Raw genomic sequence first — 16793 nt, 5'->3', positions numbered from 1 at the left:
CTTTCTTCAATGAATGAGCTCTATTACAACATTGAGCAAAAGAAACTTCACAGCTTTTCTCAGCCACAACTTCAACTCTAATTGTTCTTACTTTACTAACAACACAGCTATTTACTTAAAGTAAAAAACAAAAAGAATGAGATATATTTCTGTTATTGCTTGGAGTCAAGAGGTCCACAGAGGACCAGAATAACACTAATAATGAGGCATCCAGGAAATGAATCACCAAAATAAATAAATAAACAAACAAATAAAATCAAATCTCAAAAATACTTCTGAGCATTAGGTGTGCCAGCCTTAATTTAGAAAAAACACTGGAAAGAACTTTTTCCAAACGTAACATAACACTGCATTTGGTTAAGGCATCTGCATAAGTTGCTCAGTGCTGTTTTATTGCTTCTTAGAAATCTTTCCCTGAATCATGTGCAAAACACCACAAGTACTAGCTCTTAATTGTGAGGCAACAGATTTAGTGGACAAATACTGTCATCTCTCTGCCACAAGCTGAAAACAAAAGATGCTTGTGGTCGGAGGAACACTCGTCATTTTAGAGCTTGTGTCTACAGTGAGTAGCACTGTATTTGTCTGATTTACAACACTCACAATCAAAAACATCATCTAAATTAATGGGGTTGTTTTGATGACACACAAGGTTCATATGGTCTTCTTGGCTGGAATGCTCCATCTAGGGGGGGAACAAATCTAGAGTGGGTAAGTAATAATACCCTTGTTGATTAATCGCAGAAAAGCGGAAAACTTGGCCTGCGAAGAATATAATTTTGACCATACGTCTCCTCAGTACTATGTGCTGGATGTCCTCAGTCCAACTGTGGATGGAATTTGGATTCAAGACTACAGAAGTATGGAGAATAGATGTTTTGACTACCAGGTGAAAAGGGCTAGGTCTGAAAGCCAAAACCAAGAGGGGACACTGCCAGTTCAATTAGGTTCTCCTGTGGACCATTTTCTCCCTAGCAACAGGAGACATTGTTATCCAAAAGCAGAGCTTTTGTGTTTCCTTTCTGCTTTCTAAGAAGCCTCCACCCCTCAGCGACAGTAGACCTTGTTACTCTCTCTGGATCAATTATCTCAGGCTCTATTATTGACAAAGATATGCTTGCTAAGGTTGGCCTTGCACAGAGTCCAAGCATATTGGGGCGCTTTTGTGAGCAGCACACGTGCATAGCACCCAAACCTCTTAATAAGCCTTTATAATACCTTGTTTTATAACCATCACAACAAAACTGGAGGCCTGCTACAATACAACTTGACAAATCCAGAAAAGTTGGCGTGCACTCAGTGAAGTTTTACATCACAATGATACACCAGGAAAAACAATGAGCCTTTTGCCTGGTGTAAAGTATGAGGAGAATTAAGAGCCAATGGTTTTGATGAATGAGGCAGCTGTTCTAATTCTTACATGAAACACAACTTAGCACTATTTAAAATAACAGGATTCTGTCTGACAGAGAAAAAAGAAGTCTTGATCATTTAAACTTTAATGGAACGGTTGTGAATCAAAATAATGGCATCCAACCTGAAGTAAAACTGCATTACACTGCAACACTTTAGAAACTTGCTGATTGACTGTAAGTCAATGGAAGAAGGATCGCTTTCACATTACTACTGAGAAAAAAAACAGACAGCCAACAAAGTTTGATTCATGGCAGAGACTTTGTGAAACTACAGTACTTTACTGTTAGTGTTTTTTCATAATGTGGACTAAGGCTGAAAGATTAATCGTTTTTATATTAAAATGACAAATAAAGAGCGCAATTTTTTTTTTTACATCACTGCGTTTTTTTTTTTATTATTATAGCCGACATTATCAAAAACAATGTCTTAAATTTTAAGTGGGAAAATTTAACCTAATAACACTTGTGAACTTCCTGCACATAAATTACACCAATCACATCAAACCAAACCTGTGTGTGTTGTGACATCACAACCACAACTTACTGCCAGTCTAGCACACTACGTTCAGAGGTCAAGCCTTTAAGCCAGAAAAAGAGGACAATCCGGTCTTCTTGTCAAAAAATAAAAACCAGGCCCGAACCTTAATTTATAAAAATAATCTCAATTTTAACTTAAGTCACATAATTAGAAAAATCGCAATTAGACATTTTCCCCAATCGTTCAGCCCTAGTGGACACATTTCTAGTACTGTAATGTTGGGAATGTGTGGTACGACTGTAACAAACTGAAAATCAGAATTAACTGCTTTTACGGTATTCATGACGGGAGTTTTGAGAAAGTTAGTTTTAAAAGTTTTTGAGAAGATTCCTCTCCCTTCTCTGTTCCGACCTGCCACTCCACTCTGAAGGAGGATCAAGGGGATATTCAGCTCTGCTAAGTCGCAAGATCTTTCCCTTTACTCCAGGGAAATAAGACAGACAATAAAAACAAAGCGTGTCCTGGGGCGAGCCTTTCTCATCCCAGACCACGCTGAAAAGCTAGAGCTTGGAAACTTGGTTCCTCCCCGCCTCCACGGCCGGCTGGCATCAAGATAAAAATCAGCCCATTTACATTACCATTATGTCCTGCCACGATAAGGTTCGGATTTAAAATGAGGAGTGTAACGCCTGACTCTCGCTTCTAATGGCAGACTAGAATAACACACCGGCACAAAGGAGGGATATAAAGAACACTGATACCAAGCTTGGGAAAGTAAACTTGGGAGTCTTCTGCAAATCTGTAGCTCTGGTTTGGTTCTTATTAGAAAAAGAAAACGAACAAGAAGCTCCTATCTGTAAAAGGCGCTTAGCTCTTGCGGCTGAAGCAACAGGACATTCAGCTTTTCTCCTTAATGCAGCAGGAAGTAATATAAGGAGGCAGCGGTACAAGAACAGCACCTAATCAGAGAAAATAAAAGCAGCCGCTTGATGCGCCCTGCAATGTAAAACTATCAGCTGCTCTTAAATCGTTCCCTGCCGGTTAAAAGAAGCAAAAGCTTTCAACGTCGTGTCTGCTCTGCTGACTGCAGCCCAGGCCGCTCTATGGTCGAGGACTTTACAACACTCGTAAAACTATAGCAGTCGGTGAGTCACTCAGAGAGCAGCTCCTTCGCCCCTGGAGGCTCCAGCTTACCGTGTACTCCTTTGTTGGGGACGTCGTTGATGTTGAAGCCTTTCGAGCTGTAAGCGGTTCTGACTTCATTGCAGTTTTTCGACTTCTGCTCAACCGCGGCGGAGACCAAAATCACGACACACGCACAAACAGCGAAGGCAACAGCTGTCTTCATCGCTGTGTGGAACTAATGGAGCACCCACTCGAACAAAAACCGAAAAAACAGGAGAAAACTCAGCCTGTGTTAGGAGAAAACTTCTGCTCCCGCGCTGGAGCTCCTCATGGAGAGATGCGCCGTGTCTCTCTCTCTCACTCTCTGTGCTGAAGTTAGTTCACTTCTGTAAAGCCGTTCAGCTCGAGCTGTGTACGTTACTCTCCGAGGACAGTCCGCCTTCAGCCCTTTAAGAATTAAGAGTAAAACTCTTTAGCGACTACACAATGAGGGCGACCATTCGAGAAAAGACAGAAACTCAGTTCTAACGCGGTCGCTCCTCGCGGTGCAATAAAAAAAATCTGTTCAAACTGGTTAAAAAAACAAAAGCCAGTCGTCCGAGAGCAGCGCTAGCACCTCACGTACGTTAAAAAAACATAAACTCGCCGTAAAAAGTTACTTGTGGTACCGCTTTCGTTGGAAAGCCGTTCAGTCCGACCGGGCTCCGCGTGAGAAAAGTCTTGGAGAACAGAAATAAAGTTTGTAAGAAGTTTTTTCTCCTCAGCGCTGCAGGTTTTAAGGCTGGACAGCAGCAGGCTGGAGTGGCCGCGTTGCCTCGCTGCTGCTTGTTCGCGCTACGGAGTCTCGGCGGAGACACTCGCGCGATCACCGGAGCAGAGGGCTGGACAAAGAGGCGGGGAGGGGCATGAGGAGCATGGCGGAGGAGCTTCAGGTGAATAAAGGGTTAACTCTAGAGAGGACTCTTCAGTGACCACCATATCTCACCAAGCAGGCCTGAGGCTTGTTTCACTATAAACAACATAATATTCAAGGCCTGTATTCTGAAATTAGTTAATAGAAATGTCTGAATACATCAATTCATTAGCCTTGGTTAAACTGGTCCTCAAGTGAATGGACATTACATGATAACAATTAGTAAACAAACAATTGGCAACATACACAATGCACAACCACAAAGGGTTTTACATTATACATACAGTGGGAACAAACATTTGGGGTCATTTGTGCTATGCTTCAAAATGTTATACAGTTCATTATGTCATAAGACAGATCGTCAAACTAAGTGGCATTTATCCCAGACCGGCATTTTCTTTGTGAGATCATCAACAGATCATTAATCATTTGAGCAGTTTCTTTGCAGTCTGCAAGTTTGCATCTAATTGCACAGGTTATTTAAAGCAATATAGATTAGGTGGGGTATGACTGGCACGGGTGCGAATATGCCATGATTGTATTGTAGCACTCACTACTAGTAAAAGAAGCACAGTGCTTTATTTTCCAGCTGTTGTCGGTTACAGCCACAAAGTTTTTCTCTGATAACTCCTTCTTTATCCAGCTTCCTCTCTCTCCACCACACATGAACCACTGGGGCAATTCATAGTCCCTCCCTCGCCATTCAGAATCCACAGGAAAATGAGCCATGTGCAATAAATGCTGAAGAACACTTAACACACCATTTCTTCAACACGCTACAGTATTGAGGAATAGAATAATGGATGATTTTGTATCTTGCACATATAACCTACCATAGTACTAATAAGTGCAAAATGGGACATGATAACATGCTGTTCAAAATGTGGACAATATACAAGTACGTGAGTCAAGATTCTTGCAAAAAATTGCAAAATATACAGGTGTGAAAGAAAAGTCCTGTTTGAAGCATGAATATGCAATGTATCTGTTTGATTATACATTACCTTTATGCTTAAATAATACAAGACTTGGTACAGCAGTGTTTCCCAGTTCTGGTTTTGAAGTGCTCTAACACTAATTTTATACTCATGTTGGACTTGTTCTTTAGCTGATTAGTTCAATCAGGTGTGCTGAAAGCAAGGAAACCACTAAAATGTGCAGTGCAGGGGGAACCAAGACCAGGACTGAGAAACACTCTTGCAACATATAATTAGACCAAATGTAACACTTGAACTCAAGCGACCGGATCACTTTATAGACCTATAACAAGGTTGTTACATGCTACACATGAATAAATGGTAAAAGCATGATGAAGTAAAAGGCTCTGAGATCTGTTTAAATGGCCTTGGCTGGCCTCAGCTCATCAAAAGAGCAGCAAACACATGCAACCTTCTGATGTGCCTGCATGTCATGAAATGTGACAGAGTGCTGTAAAGTCTGGGCGCTGGATAGCAGCCCACTGACAGTTCCAGAGAGAGAAGGGAGGCAGTGGAATCCAAGCCATGCTTCTGTACGACTGACAGTGCTAAACATCTCACTCAGAGTGTGGCGGCTCACGGTGACAACATAGCCATTCGCAGAGGTAAAATGTGACTCAAGAGGAGCCGCAGACCATAAATCTCACACAAAATCTTGTGACACATATCACAAGTATGTGCGGTTGTTGTGCGGTTCCTAAGATTAGGCCGACTTGGCAAGTGAGGAGGAGAAACAGACAGTGTTCACTTAATATACATTATTTGCTGAGCCTATACTGTATGGAATAAAGTATAAGTAGACTCTGACATTTAGCCATTTTCTTTTTTGCTTTTTCTCAAGAAAATAAAGAATACACAAGAATCTAAGGGACAGCTAAGTCACTTCAATGTTTGTTGTTATTAACCATCCAAAGTGTTAACCAGTAGTTCATTCATTTTCCTTATTACATTTTTTGGTGTCATGTAAACCATTTTTAAGTACTGTGTGATGATTTTTACAAAAAATACAAAAAATTGATTCTTAATTATGGCTAAGTTAGAAATGTTTTGTTTTAATTTTTAGTGTATTTTAGTGCTTATAAATGAACAAAAAAGTAAAAAATAAAATGTAAACCACATATATTGGAAAAACAAAATTGTCTGCATTTTTTGGAATAAATCTGTTCGATGTAGTATGTGAACATTTTCAAGTTTCAAAACTATTCTCTCCTGTAAATATAGCACACATATGGAAAAGCCGTGAAAACGTCCCATTTTGAATTTATTGTTTTGTGATGTCACAAAAAAGAATGTATTTATGTATATCTGCCTATTCAGTCTACAGCAGTGTAGCCCTGCCAGTTCATGTTGTAGTTATAAGTGTTTCAACCTGTATTGCTTTTTGAATGAGATGTAATACATGGCAGCCAATCAGAACCAGGGCCATTTATATACAACTGTCTTAAAGGCACAGTAAAAAAAAAAACAGCCTGTGAAATGATCTAAATGATCTAAGTGGACCTGGCGAAAAATATAAAATACAAGAAAAATATTGGCTGGGCCCTGTAAAATGTAAAATTGTATTGGATTTATCTTGTTGTACTTGAAGGTCACATATATTCTGTAAAAAGGTTACTCAGTGTGAGATTTAGATGTTACTTAATGTTAGATTAGGTTTAGAATACTGTTTGAGTGACGTTTCTAAAGTGGGCAGGTCAGATGTGCATGTGACTTCCTATGTTGTGACAAGCCATTTGGTCCACCAGCAGTGAGCCAATAATATACGACTGACACCAAAACCTAAAGATGGTATTTATTGCCTCTGTAAATTATAAACATAATCTAGCACTTAGTGAATACTGGTAATGATTTTTATCCATTGTTTCCTTCAAAGTTCACACAGAACTTGAGGGCACACTCAGGGACTCAACATGTCTGGATTTGTGAAAGCATGTGTATGTTTCGTTGTGGCTGTGTGCTTGGTCTGGGGGGGAGGCTCCCAGCAAAATCACATTCCGACTATTGTGTCCCCACATTCCTCAGCCGACCCCATTCATTCTGAGCGACTGTGGCTTGGAAAGCCAGCGGCCAATGGGAAGCCACTGAAGAATTCTGGGGATCCGTTGACTGGATATGAGAGTGGACTGGTGTTACTTTCAATGGACAACAAAAGGTGAGCGCTCGTTGCCTCAGAACATTCAGTAACGGACAAATTTGTGGCTCTGGCTTACAGGAGCAAATGAATGAATGGTTTTCAGTGTAAAAGGGAATGATTTTTGTTTTAGAAATGCCCATTGGAGCAACATCAGTTCCATTAACATTTCAATAGGATCTAGCCATTGTGAAACATTTTGTTACAGTTGGATATCCCATGGAAAGCTACTCTGACATTACTATCTGATCTATGTATGTTTACATGTTTCAGGCCCACAGTCAAAGTAAGATTTCACAGTTGATAACAATGAACTGATAATATCTGTTAACATTAGCCTAATTGATGTTCTCAGTAATAGATAAATCAGTCTACACTGAGCCCCCAATGGCCCCCATTCACCCCCACATAATGTGGACCAGTTGACCCTAAAATTGGGTTGTCCTTGTATTGCCACTTTATTACCCTAAGAAAACATTTAACCTGCGCATTTCAATGGGCCTGTTTGCCCATTCTCCTGTCCCCATTAACATTCAGAGTGTAGGCAGGAGTTGGGGTCAGCTCAGTTGCTGCCTCCCTCTCTGCAGCCCCCCATTTGCCCAGGCCTGATAAGCAGGCTTTCTTTACCATTCTAAAGGTGCTGCGCAAGCCCAAAAGAAAGACACAGCTGGAGATGGGCGAGTTTTATCTGGCTCTGAGGGAGAGAAGAGCAAGTGTGAAAATGCAAAGACACTGCCTCAGGGTGTGTGGCCACACAGTTACTTAGGTGGCCAGATTATGCGGGTAATGGGAAATAAATTAGAGCCTTCTAAATACATTGGTGGGGGGGGGGATTTGAAGGTAAACATTTAAGCAAAATTGCTGCTCTATAGGTGTGTCTGACACTTCGCTCAGATCAAAGGTGTTGATGAAGGAGACTGTATTTTCTTTATATAAGTGCTCTCATGTGACTCCTCATACCTTAAAGGGGAATTTACTAAATTCTGCAAAAACTAAATAGTAAAGATGTAAGCAAAGCCATCTAGAGTGGTGAGACGTGAAATGCGCTGTTCCAGAGAAACTGTGAGAATTGTTTACAGCAGTGGTGATAGGAACCAGACGACTGAAGACTTTAATGACTCCAACAGTTACCTCACAGAAAGCTATTACATGAAATGGTAACAACAATGCTGCCTGATGTCTGGCATTGTTTTACTACAGTTTTGAATAGATTTTGGTCTGAAACGTATTTTTTTAATTTATTCATAGCAGATGTACATGCAGGATGTTATAAGGCAAAATAATACACAAAACCTCATCTCCAAAAAAGTATTTTTACAGGAGAAAGAAAAAATTTCTTAACTTTAAATGCAAGTAGATTTAACAAGATTTAAGTCATTTTGGACCAAGTCTATTGGTCTTTGAAATTTCTGTAAAAAGCAGTAAAAACGACAGAAATGGACATTTTGGTTTTGTTCTGACAACGATGGTTTGACACTATTAAGACACATGCAGGTTCACTGGTGGGTTGAATGAAATGGCTATATTTGTGTTGTACACATCACAACCCCTGGTTCCTATCACCACCACTGTAAAGAAATTTGAGCTGGTAAGTTTCTCCACAATACATAATTTCACATCAAACCACTCTGAATGACTTTGTTTACATCCATTGAAAAATGCTGAAATTCTGAAAAATCGGTGGGATTCCCCTTTAACTGTGTTTTAAAGGCAGTTGTAAACATCGATATCAAAAACAGCTCTCTCTGTTCGAGAGTGAGAAGGCACACACAAACAACAAATGTTACCCATAATCTTTAATCCAAAGACCCACATTCCAACTTCATAAAGTCCCCTTGTGTCTTATAAACAAACATGAAAGCACACAAACGTGAGAAAACAACTCTGAAAAAACACAAAAAGAATTCACAGCCAAAACCTCGAAACATATTTATTCACTTTAATTTACATGGAGACTCTTAAATCAGAGTGTGTGTGCAGCAACAAAGCCAGAAAACAACATTATCTGGTTCGTACGTGATGCGAGGTTGCCACATACTTCAAAAACCAACCCATTGCTGAGTCTTGAACTTGGGTAGCGTAACATGCAATGAATGTAAGGCCCAGTTTTAAAGTCCTTCTGCAGCGCTCTGGTTATTGAGCTGAGCTGTATCCAGAGCTCAAAGCCAAATGGTCCCAGACCGCTCCCCCACTACACAATCAGCCATGGTATAAACACTAACGGGGGAATGCAGTGTTTAATTACAGGACTTCTTAACACAATCCACTACTGGCTGACGTGTAATAAGCAAGGTAATACACACTGGATGGGAACCGACGACTTAGGCTGAGTTTTTTTATGATGTCATTCTTGAATCCTAGGTTGTTTACTTGACCTTATTTGCCTATTGCTTTCAAAGGAGGAAGGAAGGAGAAGCTTCTCGCTCCAGGGCTTCCAAGCTTCCGAGCCTGCTTTAAATACAGATTAAGACAGTAAATACTATCTTGTTCATTTCAACCACCTCTCACCTTCTCTTAAACACCTACAAAAGTTGAACTCTAAAGAGAAAACACACCAAAATTTGTTGCCACGAAACAAACTCAAATCGGCCCTTGAAACAAAAGGAAGAAAACAGTTTTCACACTTGTTTGTTCACCCTGTTGAGAACACCACAGGCAAAAGAAGGAGTAATATGATTTGAACAATAGATTTAAATGGAAATCAAAAAGGTATCATTTAAATTAAGCAATATATTCTCCAAGAAAGTATCTGAATATCACTCATAAATAATATAAATAACAGGATTAGCCCTTTAAATGACAACGTGTTAAGGGGAACAAAACACACAATGGTCAATCACTTGAAACATACAGATCTATCTAGCCATCAACAGAGCGCTTCCTTTCTTGGATGCCGTTGCCATGGTAACCTATGAGCAGAAGCAAAGACAAGAGCAGGATGTTTAGGGGTCTCAGCACAGACCAAACCTTTAATCACCCTGCTATAATACAGACTTCATTAGGGCATGACCTGGCACTCAAAGAAAGACTCAGGGAGAAATACGATAGATGTCTCCAATGAAAGATAAAAAGCAAAAAGGGGGTGAGAAGGCAAAAGAGAGATAGCACAGTTGTGAAAAGGAAAGTTACCATCCTAATAAAACGTTATTTTTCCAAATGAAATGCAGCTGGGTGTCACCCTGCAGTGAGAAGGTTTCACAACGACACACCAATCCCTTGATCTCCTCCAAGGGTCATTTACTGCACAGGAAATGAGTGGCAGGAGTGGGCGGCAATGCAGTGTGTGTGTGTGTGTGTGTGTGTGTGTATGTTTGTTTGAGAAATCAGAGTCCGTGCCCACCGGAGAAGCACTACATTTCCCCAGACCCCATTAGTCACAGTTCCTAGTCCTCAAGAAAGTCCATTAAATCACAAAAAAAGAGAAAAAAAGAGGGTTAGGTCCTTTACCTACAGGAGTCTCTGGCTTTTGTGTAAAACCATGTGTGAACAGCAGAGAGGAAATAATGTCCCATGTAAAACACGTGACCGTAGATTGTAATACAAGCACAAGGCGGTTACAGTTGGGTATATGTAGTATTTGTCATGCTCTGGAGAGAATACGATTTAATGGTTTGGCAACCAAACAGATCCTTGTAGACGTAGCAGACGTTCATTAAGTAAGACTGGAGATTGCGCGCGCTGAGAGAGAAAGGGTCCTCTGTCCTCACTCTAGATCATCTTTCAAGAAACTGTATGTACAAAGGAGCAGCTGCAGAGTCCTTTTAAATCACTGGTCCAACTAGTTTTTCAGTTTTTGAAGGACAGTTGGGAGCAGATGGGGAGGAATTCTGGAGGGGAACTGTGGGTAAAAAAACAGTTGGAAGGTTCAATGAAGTCCAAAGAGGAGGAAGATGATGACGGTTAGCAAGAAGATATGGGAGTGGATGCTTGCGGCCTGTGCTGCTCCAGGAACAGACGCCCCGGCGTGTGTGTCCGTGGCCAGTCTGGGAGTCAGGAGCAACTCATGAAAGGTGAGGTCGTCCATCGCCAAATTATCTGCCAGGTCTGGAAGAGAGAGAAACAGGGAAAGGTAAGTACACAATTCAATGTACTTTTTAATATATAGCGCTTTGGGAAATTTAGGAAGAGGCACCAAATGAACAAGCCTATGTGAAAGAGCTAAGAGGAACTAAGACTAAGAAGAAGAACACATCCTCCTGAGAGTAACAATGGATAGAAGAACTGGGTAACAGTTCTATTATGTTGTCCTACTTAAAAGTGACAAAAGGAAAAAGTCTGGCCTCTGACATTAGCAGATGGAAACCAGTATGCTGTACACTCCCTGCTAAAACTGAACTACCATAAAAGGTTCTGTATAGTATCCAAGAAAAGATATCAGAATGTATCATCACTGTTAGGTCAAAAACATGTATCTCCAACGTGGTAACATTACATGAGAACAAAAAAATGTTCTTAACTTTAAATGGAAGTTAATGGAACAAGATTATTTCCAAGTAATTACAATCATAATAATCAATGCAATACAGCAGTGGTTTCTTAATTCCATCCATAGGGCTCTCCAGATGGCTCAAAGTTTTGCTGTATCCCAGCTCCCAATACATAAAGCAAAAGTGTGGACTGTCTGGGGAGTCTGAATAGAGCGCTGCAATAGAATACATATATAAAAACTGACCTCTGTATCTTTCTGGAGGCAACTGCAGCATAACTAGAATGGCACACATAAAAGAATCACACATAGAATCAACTCCATCTCCGCTCCATACTATGTGCACATGACAAACATTTACATGGTCCTTTGGGTTGTCATGGTTCCATACATAACCACAGTCTTTACTAAAGAGTCAGTCAAGGACCACTATTTGAATGCTGAATTCTGACTCACAGTTTGAGTATTCATTATGTTGCATCATTGAAAATTGGTGAAAATGTACACATATATACAGGGAGAAAAAAATCTAACGTATTAACATTCACTAATGCATTTACTCTCTGTTCAATATTTCAGTTCATTATTTCTCTATGCATATTACTTTCGTCAAACATAGACATATGAGCCACTGACTGGAGGAAAGTTGAATTGCAGTGAGAAAAATGTTTTTCTTATGGTACTTCAATGCTGGCAAAAGTTTCAAAATGTTTCTCCATGGTTAACTGAAAATTCATGTAGTACCTCACATGTACAGAACCTCACAATTAGTCAGATCAGATTCCCACCCTGTTTCAAATTTCTGACATTACTGGTTTTGATTTACAGTATTTTGAAAAAGCCAAGCCAAAACACACACTATCATGTGTCCCAAACTGACCTGACAACTTTAATATTCCAGGAAATTCCGCAAAATAACAGGGGCAACATGTGATCCAAGACCAATCAAGGCTACTGATTGTAAGCTCTTGATCTTTGTCTCACATTATTGCACACCTATTTGGATTCATGTGTTATTATGAAGATTGGAGTCTAGTGTGCACTGACCACAGCAACTCCCACACTCTTTAAAACAAAGGTTCCTAAACAGTTCTTGGCTAGGATTTTTACGGTTCTGGGAAAAATCCTGGTTAAAGGATTGCTAACTTTGGTGAAAAATGTTATAGAGCCTTTATGAGAACATCTCGGTGAGAATATCTTTTTCAAAAGGATTCTTCACACTTGCACATCTCATTTACAAAAATGGTTCCATCCATTCAAAGTCTCCAAAGAACCCTTTTTTTGGCACCTTTATTTTTAAGAGTGAGACCCCAGGCACGTAATCTCGGCTCGTCTTCCCAAAAAGGGGCTAAAACAACTTTTCATTTAGCTGCTCACGCTGAGGTCTGGGAAATGGGCCGTGAGCAAGACGCAAATATGAACAGTGAGTTATGAGAAAGGGCAGGAGGATATCAGTAATAAAAGACCACTAAAGAGAGGCACTCCAGCTATGTGTGGAAGTGTCTCCTGTCAAGCCAGCTGTAGAGAGCCTCTTTCTCTCAGAGACTACACACACACTAGTGCATGTGCGCAGACATAGACTGTACATACAATAGCACACACACAGCCCCCCAGCACCACATTTCTCACATAGCTTTCCTCTGTCCCAAAGCAGTATGCACACTCCATAGACTCACTGTGTGCTAGACACAACAACTACACAACAGACAAAACTGTACACATATAAACATATAAACATATGGACAGAAATACCAAGGGTCAGTTCCAATACCAAGGCCCAGACAGCTTACTTCTTGTGAATCGGAATCCAGCCTAACTTCAGTGGAATCACTGCAACGACAGCAATTCAATTAAATTTATAATAAAAGAAACACAGACTACAGACAATGCACAGTCTCTTATCACACATTTATAAGAAACTAAACATACCCCTTTGCTGCACTAAGCCTCTTAACCTGAACATCATGGAGAAGTCCACTAACACAGTGGTGTTCAAACTGTGGGTCACATGGAAGTTGGATCAGGGCATATAGCTTTTTTTCCACAAAAAAGAGCAAAATTAGGCGCATTTTAGGTCGGAGGCAGGAACCACTCTGTTTCTACACCGCACCACCTCCAAAGCACACCTGTGATATCAATGTGGCCTGTTGACCTTTTACATTTAACATGTGGAATGAAGTGCACACAAGAGTGCCACACTCAAAGATTCAAGTCCACTTTTTGCTTTTTCCCCATGAACTAAATCCCACTTGTACAAAATGATTCAGTTTGTGACTCGGTATGAGTTATTTCCCGATAACACATGAAGCAGGAATGTTCAGTGTACAGAGCTGGGTACTTACTAAGCTATCTGACCACACGGATCATCTAAACAAAATATATTCATGTTTTCATACTGAAGAGATCAATGTATTAAATCTAAATAAAGAAAAATATTTTATTCTTCCATTGTTTTTCATCTTTTATTGTTATTCCACTATCTCACTAAACATGTAACAGTGTAGGCCTTTGCATGTTTCATTCTTTTTTCATGGTATTCTGCTGTGCTCATTAATGGAAAGAGAAGTATACTGAGTAAAAGTGAACTGAAAGCTTATGAACTTACAGATAAGTTTATGTCTTCTTTCACTTCATAAAACATTTGGTGGGTCTCAGGATAAAAACTACCTCTACATGTGGGTTCTGGCATGAAAAAGCTTGGGAATCCCTGCACCAACATATACCAAGCCCACATGCTACTTCATTATGCTGCCACTGACTTCATTCTGGGGTGACTTCACTTCCACCGCTAGTTTCTTGGTGGTGGTGTTGGCAAGGAAAGCCTGACACTAAAATAACTATAAGTTTTAAAGGAAAACTTTGGCGAAAAATCAAATTTACACAGTCCCTTAGCCCAAATGTTTGGTGTCTGAAGTTGCTTCTTTAGCTTTGCACTGAAGCTACGAGGCTAATGTGGCCAACACATAATAGAAGATTTTACCCAACCAATTAGCATTGTTCAAACTGCAAACCTAAATTATCATGTGTCAAGTTGTTAGTTGATGTCAAATAGACTTGTGATTTCTGACACTATATCTATAAAATACCTCCAGAAAAATGGACACAAGTCTGTTGCATAGCTTAAAACAATAGTAGCTGCCTTTTTGAAGCCAGAATTTTACTCATCATGGTTTGAGGTAAGAATGTAGTGATTTAGATATGCAGTTTGCACGATGCTAATTGATTGGGTATAACAAAACTACAGAAGTGAACTTCACACACCAAATATGTCTTGGTTGATTGACTACTTGATTGAGAAGGTAAAGATTTTTTCATCAAACTATTCTTACAAAATCAGCTCGACAAGCAGTGAGAACCAGAGTCCAGGAAATGCAGAGAGAGAGGCCTGGTCTCAGGGGGGTCTCTGGATACCCGTGGGCCCTATTCAGCCGCCTTTAAAACAGGGGAAGGAGGTGAACAAATAAAGCTTCGGTGCCGAACACTCCTCGAAATTTCTTCGCAATTACGACAATGCTTGAACGTGGGCCAGAGCACAATTAACTTTTTCTTCCCCTGCGTCCACTGACAGGCCGCCGGTTAGGGCATTCCTCCGGCCCTGAAAGGCTGATTTGTCATTGTGACAGCGGTGCACTGTACCGCCGGTCCAATTAAAGCATGGGCGCAATTCGATACAGCTTTTATATACACTACACCCTGGCCCACAAGAGGCATGCTCATGTGAATAAACCAGTGAGTCGTGTGCGCAAGTGTGTGAGAGAATTGTTAGGTGCGTAAGGGAGAAAGCATGGCGTGCTGTGAGAGGGTGTGAATCATTTAGCAAAAATCTTGGCCGTCACAGAGATTCAGTAACACACCAAAGGGAAAAAAAAGGAAAATGAGGGGGCTGGCTGGCTGGCAAGAGTGAACACTCCGTACAAATGCTGCTTGAAAAAAGGCCTTGTAATTCATGCTTTTTAAAGAAAAAAAGGCCAAGAGGGACAATACTATGGAAAGAAGGGGTCCACTTCCCTGTTCAACACTGGGACCAATAATATCCTGCTATAAGCAGCCATGAACACCTGTGTGGGGGTGTGTACAGTACTGTCTAAAAGTCAGAGAGAACACTTTTGCTTATTTCATTTCTGGTCAAAACAACCATTAAGTACAAATTATTTTGGTATATTTTTCAGCTACTGAAAAAAAAGCAAAAATACACAATTTAACAGAAAATTACACAGAAGCCTCAACAACTAAATAAAGTTTCAAGTTTAGTCTCCAAAGTTCAGTCTTAGTAGTTGTTTGCATAAAAATGTATACTTATCAGTCTATAAAATGTTCCTCCACATCTCAGATGTCCACTTTTGGTGTTCTAGCTTGTCTTTTTTTGTGTCTTTTTCCTTTTCTCAGAAATGGCTTCTTGTCAGCTACACATCCTTTTACACCCATAAGGTTGAGCTGTCTTCTCACAGCGGAAGGATCAACAGAAACACCTGTGGATTTTTTTCAGATCTGAAGCAAGAGTGGAGCTTGATGTTCTCCTCTCTCTCAAAGATGAAAGCTTTAAATACTGTTGATCTAATGGTGACGGTTTTGGTGGTCCAACACGACTGTTCGAAGCCCCATCTTTTAATACTTTTTGTTTTTGCACTTATTTTCCTTTGATTTTCTCCTTAGTTATGCAATTGACTTATCTTCTATCCAACCTCCTCACATACATCTCCTTTAGCCACTTTAAATGCTCACAGGAAAAAAATCTGCAGGGCAGCTGAGGTGTGTTTGGGTAGTTGCTTGTGTGAATGTTAGTGTCTCTTTGCAGGAGAATATAATAAATGTGACACCTTTGGCAACAGCTTTTGTTGCAAGGATACAGCTGTAACTTGTTAGTATTAAAGGAGAATTCCAACAATGTTTCATTAAGATGTAAACAAAGTCATTCAGAGTGGTTTGGTGTAAAATGCTCAATTCTACAGAAACTTACTGTAGAATTTGTTAGATTTGTCAGATTTGTTCAAAGTGGTGGTGAATCCGAATCAGAAGTTATAATGTCTACAACACAAATATAGCCATTTTATTTACTGTCTAAAACCACCAGTGAACCTACACGTCTTCTCACTTTTATGCAGTGTTGATGACAGTATTCTTAAGGTACTCTCTTGCCCTATAACGCCCCTCATGTACCGCTCCACCATGAATGGATTTTAAAACATACATTTGAGGCCAAAAGCTTTCCACAAAACTGTCACAAAACAATGTCTCACACATCAGACTATACGTATTTATGACCATTTTGTCTATGTAAGGAGCTCTTAGAGGCATTAAACCCTTCAGATGTCTGGTTCCTATCACCAC

General features: G+C 40.2%; 2 protein-coding genes across 2 annotated transcripts in view; both read right to left on the bottom strand.

Annotated features, from left to right (window-relative positions):
- gpc4 (glypican 4) overlaps nucleotides 1-3856 on the bottom strand; it is a 30529-nt gene extending 26673 nt beyond the window's left edge. Inside the window, exon 1 of the mRNA XM_036569139.1 lies at nucleotides 3088-3856. Within this exon, the coding sequence (XP_036425032.1) occupies nucleotides 3088-3241 (154 nt within the window). The 5' untranslated portion in view covers nucleotides 3242-3856. The remainder of the gene's footprint in view (nucleotides 1-3087) is intronic.
- A 6843-nt stretch (nucleotides 3857-10699) lies between these two features.
- Nucleotides 10700-16793, bottom strand: part of gpc3 (glypican 3) — a 219749-nt gene continuing 213655 nt past the window's right edge. Inside the window, exon 8 of the mRNA XM_036569138.1 lies at nucleotides 10700-11083. Within this exon, the coding sequence (XP_036425031.1) occupies nucleotides 10905-11083 (179 nt within the window). The 3' untranslated portion in view covers nucleotides 10700-10904. The remainder of the gene's footprint in view (nucleotides 11084-16793) is intronic.

The sequence above is a fragment of the Colossoma macropomum genome, unplaced genomic scaffold, assembly GCF_904425465.1.
Source record: "Colossoma macropomum unplaced genomic scaffold, Colossoma_macropomum, whole genome shotgun sequence".
NCBI lineage: Eukaryota > Metazoa > Chordata > Actinopteri > Characiformes > Serrasalmidae > Colossoma > Colossoma macropomum.
This window is presented reverse-complemented; position numbering and strand designations above follow the sequence as displayed.